Source organism: Heterocephalus glaber, unplaced genomic scaffold (genome assembly GCF_053883595.1).
Source record: "Heterocephalus glaber isolate CG9 unplaced genomic scaffold, H.glaber_assembly_v1.0 deba00001444, whole genome shotgun sequence".
In the NCBI taxonomy this organism is placed as follows: domain Eukaryota; kingdom Metazoa; phylum Chordata; class Mammalia; order Rodentia; family Bathyergidae; genus Heterocephalus; species Heterocephalus glaber.
Genome location: NW_028258297.1, coordinates 24,569,151 through 24,581,253, shown reverse-complemented (window position 1 = coordinate 24,581,253; position 12,103 = coordinate 24,569,151). Strand labels below are relative to the sequence as shown.

The window sequence follows — 12,103 nt, the reverse complement described above, 5'->3', positions numbered from 1 at the left end:
AAGTACCTTTTTCTGGGTACCCTGCAAACCATATTTATTTTGTCCCCGAGAATTCACAATGATAAATTTTGTCAAGACAATCAGTATAATTCTTGTATTTCCCAACTGATGACTCTGTCCTCAAAAGAAAAATCCTCAAGGGCTGGGATTAATAAACTGTGGCCAGATTTGGGCTACTGCCTGTTTTTATAAATAAAGTTTTATTGGAATACAGTCATGGCCATTCATTTTTGTGTTATCTATGACTACTTTCATGCTAAAACAGCAGAGTAGAGTAGTTGCTATAGCAACCATCTCACTGGTAAAGACTAAAATATTTTACCATCTGGCCTTTCATGGGAAAGGTTTGCTGGTCTCTGAGAATAGAGTTGACAGTGGCCAGGCCAGACATCCGATGTGATGATGGGGAAGCTCTGTCTGCATTGATTTTGCTTGGGGACAAACATTCCTGAGAGTTTCTGGGAATGGGAGTGGAGACCTGGGGTCAGCTGTATTTTATTTAGCTCTAGGTTAGAATCTTATGCATGAGCAGACTGTGCAACAACTGTGCTCAGAGAAATTGTCTGCAGGACCCTAAGGATGGCTTTTTTTTGGTACCGGGGATCGAACTTGGGACCTTGAGCTCGCGAGGCAGGCACCGGAACCACTGAGCTAAATCCCTGGCCCGAGGATGGCTTTTGTACATGTGGAGTATTTTCCTCACTTTTTACTTCCAGGGAAATAAGAGACAAGGTTGGCTTTGTGCTTCCCACATGAGGAAAATATTTCTGAGCCCTTAGCTGATGAAGAGGTGGTGACTGTCTGGATAAACTGTTTGGCTAGGAGTGGAAAGCTTTTATTGACTTGACCTTTCTTTCATTTCTTCAGCCAGATGTGTGCTTTCTGCTGGTGTCTGGCTGGACAGGGAGCCCAGTGGGCCGACCTGTGAAGTACAGCATCGTGAGAATGGGGAATCTGATTGGTCCCCAGGTTTACAGCACGGCCAGTGGGGCTGTCTACATCCTGTTTGGCTTTGGTAAGAAGCATGGCTGGTTTTCCCTGCTGTTCCCTGCAGATTTGTGTTGCAGCTTGCCTTGTAAGATGAGGTGAAAGCTCTGGGGTTGCAGAGGACCGCCTTTCCGTTCCATCCTGCGCAGGGGTCTGTCTTTCTCCCTTCCTTCCCTATTGTAGGTGGTTAACTCCACTTTCCCTTGCTGCGTTCCCTAGAGAGAAGATTCTGCCCAGCATCCACTTAACCACTTTCCCGCCCACCCCATGTGGGACCAGCCTGAACAGGTTCTGTTAGATCCGCCAGATTGGGCTCTCAGTCTCCTGTTCAAACCCCCATCCTGGGATATTCTGTTAAATTCAGCTTCTCAGTGTTGGTTCTTCCTATGGTGCTAGGAAATGTACAAGCTGTCGCCCTGCGAGACATTTTTGTTCAGGCCCAAAACCGAGACAGCTCACCACCTTCTCTGCAGATAGAAGAGCCAGAATGGGAGAAGCGGAGATCCATCAACCTGTCTGAGCTCATTGACATATACAGGTAGGACAGGTGCCCGTCCTCGGTCCCAATGAGGTCTGTGAGCTCACATGCTGTGGGTCTCTGAGTTTGCATGAGCCAGTGAAAGTGTGGGCAGAGATTTGAGGGAGGCAGTACTGCTCTTAGATTCTCTTCTGGCCTGGGGGACATGAATGAGAAGTTTTCTTTTCTTTGGAGTAATTTTTTCTTTTTGGTACCAGGGATCGAACTCAGGACCTTGTGCTTGGGAGGCAGGCGACAGCACCACTGAGCTAAATCCCTGGCCCTGAAATTTTCTTAGTCACATAAGGTGTTGGTGTCTATGTGTTAGTGACTCTGGTGTGTGATCCCCTCATGTGTGGATTACAAGGAAGAAAATTTGATTAGAGTTCTGAGTCAGTGCCAAGATAGGGAGATAGATTTATTAGAAATGATGGTTTTAATTAAAATCATGGTTTATAAAGCTGTGCAGATGTCTCTGAGCAACTCTTTCTCTATATTTTTGTCTTAGTTGAAGAATCATTTTGACAGAAGCAGACATGACCATGGAACCTTATTTTTAAATTCTTATTTATTTCTAGACTAAAAGCATATCATGGTCCTTTACAGTCCATTTTTACTCATATAACCAAGTGTGAGTAATGATTTTTATTCTTTTCTATCAGAAATTTCAAGTCATTTTCTAAGGGATTATCATGTCTCAGTGAATTTGACAGGTATTAAATCAACTGGTCCCAGTGATTAGAGGAAGAAGTAAGTGTATAATAGCAGTCGCTGTCCAAGCTTATTGACAATCTTAGGCCTCCTATCTCACCCTCTGTCTGTTTTCCATGCCATTATCCTTGGCTGTGTCACTTTTTCTACTGTATCCAGTGTGAGAAGCATTGTACTATAACATGTTTCTTGTGAGTTCCTTTGGAACCTGCGTAGAATTTTCTAGGGGCCTTTGGTTTCTAAGGGTCAAGAAGAAATCAAATGGGAACAACACAGGGTCTCAAGACTATGGTTGGCTCTCTGTATCTATGCACTCCACATTTTTGGATTCAACCAATTTCAGATTGGAAAAATTAGGAAAAATATTGTCTGTACTGAACATGTGCAGGCTTTTTTCCCCTTGTCTTTATTCCCTAAACAGTAGAGTATAACAACCATTTACATAGCATTTACACGGTACGAGGTATTATAAATAATCTAGAGATTATTTAAAGTATACAGGAGGATGTAGGTAATGGAAATATTATGCCGTTGTATGTGAGGGGTGTGAACATCAGTGGATTTTAGTATCTTTGGGGGATCCCAAACCCAAACCCCCACAGATGCTAAGGGACTGGTGTGTATGGAGACACTTGCACAGTGAGAGAAAAGGCTGAAATAAATGGGTTCTGGAAACTCATCTGTGCCAGAGACTAACTGTTGGGGTCTTGTTTAATTCAGCGATGGTGTTGAGCTGCTCCAGATGGTGAAGACCCCTGATTCCAACTGCAGCAACCTCCTGATTACAACCAGACAAGGCCTGGTTCTGCTTCGGGGGCAAAACCTTACACCCTACTGGACATTGAGCCTTCCAGGCCTGTGCAGGTTTGCAGTTGCTGTTTTGGTCCATTTCCTTACGTTTAAAAATTATGTAGAATAAAAAAAATTATGTAGAATAATTGATTGATATCTGTGGCTGGTGCAAAAGAGGGAGGGTAGAAGTTCCTTGTTTTCCTTCTTCAACATTGATTGCTTCTTTGTCCTTGCTTGCAGCCAGCCTACTCCTGGGTATTTTACTGATGACCGGACATTAGACTTCCTTCTGCAGACACAGGAAGGAGTTGGGATGAAAAAGGTAAACAACACTGGGGCACAAATCAAAGCATATATAAAGCATATACTTCATGCCCAGGCCTTTGCTAGGCCTTGTGTGGGTTAAAAAGAACCTAAAATATGATCTCTTCCTTCCAAGAGCTCGAAGTCTAGGTGAATGAGTAAAATGAAAACTCACACTTCAGTGTTTGTGCTGAACACTTACCTTTTTTCTTGTCACTAGTCCCTAAACAAAAGGTGTAACAGCTGTTTACATGGCAATTACCTTAGGTGTTATAAATAACCTGGAGATGATTTCAGTGTACAGGAGGATGTGCAGGGGTTATGTGCAAATTCCACATAGAAGGGACACGAGCATCCAGTGATTTGTGTTTCCATGGGGAGTTCCCCCACAAATACCCAGGGAGGACTGTATGTGTATGATTTGAATATCTGCAGCTGTTTATCTTCTTTTTGTTTTTGTGCACTCTCTGGCTATATCCACTGTCTTCTCTCTTGCAGATGATGGTGGTTGATGGCGACTCTGGCTCCATCATTTGGAACTACAGCACTCCATGTCACATGAAAGAAACTCCAACCACCTCAGCAGTTACTTCAGACCGGAAGTCTGTCTTCCTGTTCTGGGCAGAAGGGCTGTCGGCTGCACCACCCAATTCTGTGAGTGGGCCTGGGAGGTCCCTCTTTGTCACATGCCAGGGCTCTTCGGGGCTTACTGGCATCTCCAGATGTGATTTGACCGGTCATCTTCCAAGGGGATCAGGTAGAAACAGATAGGAGCCACTCTTCCCATCTTTGCCTTTTTGCCAACAATGTAAACACTGACCAGAGCCCCTGCCTACTGACAACCAACAGAGGAAGGCTGGATAAGGAATAAAAAGTCCTCTCAAGAGGCTAGGTCCAAATTACAGTTAACTCCTACATGCTGCAGTTGTTGCAGAGGAGAAATCAGTATGATTGGCCCACAGTGGGCAGACAAAGTCTCTTGCAGGGATGGGGCTGGGCTTGGAGGTGAAGAAAGACACTGCAGGTGTGGGCATGGGTGGGAGGCAGAGCTATGGGGAGGAGTGTTGTTGAGTGGGCTCAGCCGAATGATCAGTTGGAGTAGTGAATGAGAAGGTCTGACTGCTAGAAGACAGATTTTAAGAAGTTTCAGGTGTTGTCCTGCAGTATTTTAGGAGGGCTGCTGAGACAGGGTGCCGCCCAGGATAGGTGCCTCGGAGTCTCCAATAAGCACTGCCCCACCTTAGTTCCGTGCGACACATTTTGGCTAGTACTCACTGTGTGCCGGGCTGAGCTGTTTGTAGGCATCGAAGGATACTGGAAGCAGTCTGGACTCTCTGGGGATAGCAGATGGCCAGGGCTGGGGAGCCTGCTGGCCGCTGAGACCTGACTCCATTACCATGTGCTCTCTGACAAGTTGCTCAACATTTCTGAGCCTCATGGTCTCAATCCATTAATGAAGGTGCTAGTCTATTCCCTCATTTTGATTTACCTAAAACCTGGATTATAGCTGTAGTTTTAATTTCCTGGATTCCTCATATAATAAAATGAGGGGATTAGACCAGATGGCTCTGAGATATGAGCTTCTATAAATAGCAGCACAATGAGGTCAGGCTATGAATGTGCTCCTAGAGGTACAGGTAAGAAGGGTAGATGGATGGGGACCATCCTGGGGGACTGGGGAACTTCTCAAGAAGAAGGAGCATTCACACTGGGAACCTGAGGACAGGAAGTGTTCTGATATGTGGAAATGAGAGAGGGGTTAGACAGTCTAAGGGGAAATAAGATTGGCAATGGGCAGGTAAGGAAGCAGAGGAAGCATGCCTGTAGGGTGACAGTCAGACATTCTTGAAGCATGGGTGAGCAGTACATAATTGCAGAAGGCAGATTTCAGTTCAACAGTGTAAAACTTTGGTTTTCATGCTATGGATTTTTGGGCCTCTTTCTGTGGGTGGTGAGCAAGGCTATTTTGCCTATTTTCTGGCCACTTTGTGGAGCCAGGGCTCTGTCCCTTCCTACGTGGGTGTGGAGATGCCCTCTTGCTTCGTGGTCCTGCAGTGGGAGTGAGGTTGCGCGCTCCTGGCCCCGTTTTTCCTCACTAAGCTAACTTAGAAGCTGCGTTGGCTGCACATGCGTGCCCCTATCCAGAGGTCACACTGATGCCGGTGGTCCCGAGGTATTTCTTCTCTGGGATGAAGAGACCTGATGCTTAGGCCTTGGAAGTTTGGATTTATAGTTGATGATTTGCCTGTCTCATCAATAATCTGCTTATTTCAGGAACTGATAAGAGTTTTAAAGTTTTTAACCTGTTTCTTGCAGTTGGCTTCAATATCCAGTGAGATGAAATCTTTGGCTCACACTATGTCTTCAGAAGTACATTTTTCTCTGTACAAAGACCCACCTGCTGCAAGGAATGACTCTACCCTAGTTGTCCTGCAGCCAGAAGAAGGGTTATTCTCTACAGCATGTTCCTCTTGGGGCATGCACATTTCCTTTCTCTTTTTTCTTCTTATAAGAGAGCATTTTCTAACTATAAATAGTGATCTGAAGAAGTTAGTGATGAGTCAGTGTTTTGAGCTCTTTGAAATAACATGTCTCCTGTATGTGGGAGTTTCTTTCAGATACATCCTTGCAGTTGGGAGGCAGAATTCAGCACCTGAGAAGAATGAGTAATCACCACTTTTTTCTCTGCCCATTTCTCCTGTCATGTATAGGAATGTAGACTCACCTTTGCTTTTCCTTTGTGTGGCTTATTGTCAGGATGCCATCTTAGGAGCTGATCCACCCAGCCTTTACCACCTTTACCTCCTACATCCGACCTTCCCCTCCATCCTGCTGGACCTGGCCAATGCCACAGGCACAGTGACGGCCTCAAAGGGTGAGTCTCTGTACGGGGAGGGGCTCATACACAGGACAAGGGGAGAATGTGTGCTGGCTGTGTATGGAGGGAGCCTTGCCCCACTGCGGGGAGGATTGTGCTCTTCCAGTGACAGCAGCAGCATGTTCTCTAGTGTCCCTGGAGCCAGGGGGTCTTGCTGGGGTGTGCAGACCTTTACTGAGCCTCAGCTCTGTCAGGACTGTACCAGGGCCACACAAGACATGTAGGACTAGTTGTTGTTGTTGTTGTTTTTACCTTTTAAGGGCATACAATTTGGAGCTGAGAGACATGATGGAGGTAAAATAGTTTTTCAGGGCATTGGCTTATTAGAGCTTTTTGAATAGTCAACATGCATACTGCATAGAAATTAGAGTCATTGCATAGATACTGGAGTCAAGAGAAAAATCAAAGAAGAAAAATTTCCTATAATCTGACCACTCATTACTGCATTTGGAACATGTTCTACTGTATATGTCTATCCAAATGAGACTGTAAGGCACAATTGGGATCATGTATTAGAGACCTTTAATTCAGGAAACCAAAGGCCTTGAAACTCAGCCATTACCACCTGCTTCTCGGGGTGTCTCCTTTTGCCTGGCCTTGGGGAGGCTGCTCTTCCTGTTGGGGGTAGAGAAGGGGAAGCTTGGTCTGGCCACATCTCCTTTATGTCTTTCCACTCTCTTGCCACTTACAGACTCCCTTCCTCTGGTGGAACACTCAGGCATGCTGTCCACAGGCTATGTCATGAGATGTCAGCTTGCAGAGTCCTCTCGTTATCTAAATGAGCCACCTTTCCAATATTAACACAGTGCAGTATTCAGGGAACATTGACTAATATTAATTAATAGTAAGAAGAATCTTAAGAAAATTTTTAATACAACCACTATTTTAAAGAGGAGGCAAAAGTAGGTATGGTGGTGCATACCTGTAATCCTAGCGCCCTGGGAGGCTGAGTCAAGAGGATCACAAGTTCAAACCTAGCCTGGACAACTTAGTGACTTAGTGAGACCCTGGCTGAAAAGAAAAATTAAAAAGAAAAAGACTAAGCAAAGTCAACACTGGTGAAATTAAAAAGCTTATGTGCCTCATAAATGTGTGCCATAGTGGGCATGTTCTCTCATTTGCTGAGCTGGGCCTTTCTTGGACAGAGCTTGAGAGAAGTAAAGACCGAGAAGAGTAGGCAGCTTGCCAACACGCACTCTCACCTCTGCACCCACTGGTTCTCTGCCTGGCATCTGTTAGCTGCTCAGTAAGTTTCCTGTGTCTGTGTGAACTGAGTGAATGTTGCTGAACAGAGTCACTCTCCTGCCAGCAGAAGCTGCCTGTCCTTGGTAACTGCTTTCTTTTTCGTTCCTCCTCAGTTGGAATCAATGACCTCTGGAAAGATGCCTTTTATGTCACCAGGACGACAGGGCCAGGCTCTGAGGGGCACCCCACACCCGTGGTGGTCAGCAAGCTTAGTCTTCGTTGGGCACTGATGGAGAGCCAGATGGTCCAGCTGAAGGAGACCACACCCAAAATTGGCCGGGGGGAGCTGCGAAGATTCCTCTCCAGGATAAAGTTTGTTGATTCTCCCTATCAGGTGAATACCTTCTGAGACACTACAGACTCAAGCTTTGATTTTAGGGAGCATGGGGAGGATTTCTGAGTAGAAGAATATCAGGAACCAGTCATGTTGGACCAGGGGTGCTTCCGGACCACACAGAAATGTTTCTCAGTTAACTGTTTCCAGCTGGAAGTAGCTCTGAAACCCTTAGGGGAATTTGGAAATGTGGAGTCATGGTTTTTATTGTCCAGCGAGGGGGGTGGTGTGGAACCTTCTGGTGTTTTCTGGGTAGGGCCTAGAAAGGACCCTTTGTAGTTGTGTACTACAAAGAATTACCTTGCGGGAAAAAATTTTCACCAGCAGTCCCTCAGACAAAGGTCTACTATCTTGAATCTATAAAGAACTGAAAAAAATCAGACCTCCCAAATTGAAAGACCCAATCCAAAATGGTCATCTGAAATGAACAGACATTTCTCACACAAAGAAGTAGAAATGGCAAATAAACATATGAAAAAATGTTCAACATCACTGGTCATTTGAGAGATGCAATTGAAAACAATGCTGAGATTCCACCTCACCCCAGAAAGAATGGCTGCTATCATGAAATCAACCAATAACAAATGCTGGCGGGGCTGTGGGGAAAGAGGAACACTGCTCCACTGCTGGTGGGAGTGTAGACTGGTGCAACCACTGTGGAAATCAGTATGGAGATACCTCAAAGAACTGGGACTGGAAGTCCCATTTGACCCAGCTATTCCCCTGCTGGGTGTCTTCCCCAAAGAATTAAGAGAATCATACCACAGCGATATATGTGCACCCATGTTCATAGCAGCACAGTTTGTAATAGCTAAAGCTTGGAAACAGCCCAATTGGCCATCAACTGGATACTGGATAAAGAAAATTTTTTTTTATTAAATAAAATGGAGAACTACTTAGCCATAAAGAATGAGAAATTAGAGACATTTATTGCTAGATGGATGCACATTGAGGCAATACTCTTAAGTGAAATAAATAGGACACACATGTGTAAATACCAAATAGTTTCTCTAGTGTGAGAAACAAAGTGTAAATAAGGACTAAAATGCATAACAGATAATGTGAAACAGGAAGAAAAGGTTCAAAAAGAAAGGGGAACTGGGAGGGGTAGGGGAAAGGAAAGAAGGGAATGGAATTAATATGAGAAAATGAAAAAATGGAAACAAAGTCTTTGTAAATAGGGAAGGATGGAAGGGTTGAAGGGAGGGCAGGGGAAGGGGGAAAAATAAGAACCAAGATGGATTATGTAAAGGTGCAAATTTCCAATGATGAATGTCATTATATTGTATACCTAAATCGTACCAATAAAAGGATATACAGTTGAAAAGAAAAGAATTACCTTGCTGAAAATGCTAATGTTCATTTCCTACCCCCCTTCCCTGAATACTCTGGTCTAGTTCAGAGTTCATGAGCTCATCATTGAGAAGGACAAAGTCTCCAGGCCTTTCTGGAGGGAGGAAGGGTAAACCACTGGGACTGAACAAGAAGGCAGGGAGTCTGACCTTTAGGTTTCCCTCATTTTTTGGAAACTTTCTAAGATGGAAAAATATGAAGTCACTGACAGTCTCCCTCTCCCCACAGATCTAGTCTAATGGAATCTTCAGTTTCAGAAGTAAACAGAGCGGGTCCCCTCTGCAGTCAGTGTGGAAGCAGTTCTTTGGAGAGAGGGAGACGTCCCAGGATGGATCGCTGCACTTTGGAAGGCAGCTGATGGAGCTGCGAGGATGCATGACCCGCTTGGCTGGGGCCTGGACTACCTTTCCCATCCCCGTCCTGCGTTAACCCCTCTAGGAACTCTGCGTGGGTAGTTTGGAAATGTGAATCTTCTCGGTGTTTTATTTTTTCATACATCTAATTTATAAACTGTTGCTGGGGAATCCAGTAAAGCCTATGAGTAGGACATATTTTGTTTTGCATTATGCTGCGTGTATGTATTTTTTGGTATTGTGGTGAGATTATTTCCAGACATGCCCTAAGCTTCAGGGATCCCATTTCTTGTCCTCTGGAGATACCTGTGACTTCATCATCTTGAGACTTCCAGATCGCCTGCCTCTGATTTTGAGGGTCACCCGTCATTCTCTCCTTACTCTCTCTCCCGTACCACGGCTACTTCTGAGCTGGTGAGAAAGACTGACAGTGGAGGACCAAGTCACCCAGCCAGCATTTTCATCTTTCCTTCCCCAACTTTCCATCTGTATTAAGTGGCCATGACAACAATCATGTTCCTATCACAAGGGGAGCAAGAGAAATAGTTTCAATGACTCACTTCTAACCAGGTCGCTATGTCCTGTCGAATTTGGTTTTGTTTGCTCTGCCAGGCATGACCTTTGTTCCTGCAATGATGTCAGAGGGCTGGGAGTCAGGGCCCAGGAAGCCCCATCCTCTCCACTCTGCTTTCTTCGCATCTCCGCTGGGCATCTCCGCTGGGCATCTCCGCATCTCCTCACCTCCTCTTACCTTGCTTTCTTTTTTATTCAGGGATATGTGTCTGGACTTTTACTTTTGCTACTTGAGTCCAGTATGCAACCATTTTGCCCTGTACCTTCCCTTATAGAGTCTTTGAAGCATTGTATTTAGCGAAAATTCTTATGCAAACACTATAAATTTTATAAGTGATTAACCTCTTTAGAATTATTTCCAGTACTTTCCCCATTCTTCTGTACACATTTATTTTTTTGTTTTCTTTTTTTTGGTACTGGGGATCAAACTCTGGTCCTTGTGCTTGTGAAGCAGGCGGCGAAACCACTGAGCTAAATCCCCGGCCCTGTACACATTTATTACTTCTGTTAAGTTCCCTTTTAAACTTCTAGGTCATTGTCTATATAGCAGAAAATCCAGTGGTAGCTCATGAAGAGAAAAAACTGCTTTTCTGATTGAGTACTTTTGATCTTCCCTGAGTGAAAATCAGGCTTTCTTCTTACTTGGGCTAGTTTCTCTTTAGCTTGTGTTAATGAAGGGATTCCAGAAAATTATGGATTCCATATTTCAAGGGATATCTATTAATTGCTCACTGATAGGTGTTGCAACAGGGGATTGGTAGCAATATATCCAAGCAAGTATATTGTTTCCACTGCAGACTATCTGGCCTACAGCTCAGCCGTGCCAGGTTTCTGCTAAGACTCTGAAAACATATTTACTTTCAACATTTTGGAAGTTGTGGGTGGGTCCAGCTTGACTTTAGTAGAACAGTTGAGAGGATATTTCAACTACAGATTCCTTTGTAGGCACTGAATCTACTTGGGTAAAAGGGCCTAGGTCACAGGGATGGCGAATCTTTTGGAGCTTTCAATAACAACATCCCTCTGTGGCACGCATGACATAGGTTTGCCACCACTGGCCTAGGATATAGTTCAATTAGCTATAGCGTTCTCAGGACTAATTTATAGTGGACCAAAGCCCAAAACTAATGGTCCTATGGCTTGGTTAAGCCATCCATGCATAACCTGTTCTCTAACATGTTGAGGCTTTCTGGGAAGCCAGCCAGCATATACAGGAGTAAAATACAAAGTTGTTTATTGAAGATCTGTTTGAGTAGGGTTTGTTTGGACAGAGGGACTATGTGTATGCAGGGTAAGTCTCAGACACAGAGAAGAGGAATCTAGAAACTAGTGTGACTGAATTCTGCAGAAGTACATTCTGTGAGTTTGAATCCCTCCTTGCTACACATAATGAAAGCTCCAGGTTTACTTCCTCTTGCAGCTAGTATAGAAGGATAGAAGTGATTCTGAGGACTGAGGAAGTGTCATCTGTCTGATATGAGTGCTGGTCTCTTGTCAGATGTGTCCTAAACAACCCACTCCTTGCAGGCAACCACCCACCCAGATACCCAAGACAGGAAGCTGTCCTTTCTCTTCCCAGTCCAAACAGGGTTTCTGGCAAAGCCAGCTGGATGACTACTTAGCAGCAGTAATGACTTCTACAAGTGCAAGGGCTTTCCCCACGCAGGCTCTCCTCTTTCCTTCCCTTGTAAACCCTCCCCTCTGTGCTAGGCAGTATCCTCACTGTCCCCCAAATATGTGGCATGGTTCTACCAACTAACCCCGTGAATGTGAATCGCTGTCCTTATTGTTCACAGGAAAGGAGAGCCAGCTGGTCTGTTGTCTGAAAGCACTATTTAAAATGTGAACTGTTAGAGAACAAATAAATACCATGTACCGGAATGTACTTGTGTGTCATTCTCGTTCTTGCCATCAGAGTTGGTTTGGTTTCCCTTAGGGAAAAGAGAAAGGGCATCTGTGTGGATGGTGTTCTTTATGGAGGAAATAGGAGGGCAAGCTTCTCAAGGGAGAGCAGGTGGCATCCAGAGAGGAGCCTCTGCCCCAGCCTGGTTCGCTAG

The 12,103-nt window shown here is 44.7% G+C and overlaps 1 protein-coding gene across 3 annotated transcripts in view; it reads left to right on the top strand.

Moving 5' to 3' along the window:
• Fam234b (family with sequence similarity 234 member B) overlaps window positions 1–11,931 on the top strand; it is a 38,983-nt gene extending 27,052 nt beyond the window's left edge. For 2 of the 3 annotated variants that reach the window (XM_021259156.2, XM_087214074.1), the window contains exons 6-12: window positions 868–1,015; window positions 1,384–1,525; window positions 2,936–3,079; window positions 3,248–3,329; window positions 3,809–3,964; window positions 6,068–6,185; window positions 7,547–9,314. In XM_021259156.2, coding sequence (XP_021114815.1) covers window positions 868–1,015; window positions 1,384–1,525; window positions 2,936–3,079; window positions 3,248–3,329; window positions 3,809–3,964; window positions 6,068–6,185; window positions 7,547–7,782 — 1,026 coding nt within the window. In that variant the 3' untranslated portion in view covers window positions 7,783–9,314. Of the gene's footprint in view, window positions 1–867; window positions 1,016–1,383; window positions 1,526–2,935; window positions 3,080–3,247; window positions 3,330–3,808; window positions 3,965–6,067; window positions 6,186–7,546; window positions 9,315–9,348 lie in introns of those variants that run through there. The other variant, XM_087214072.1, reaches the window with a different exon arrangement.
• Window positions 11,932–12,103: the final 172 nt, after the last annotated feature.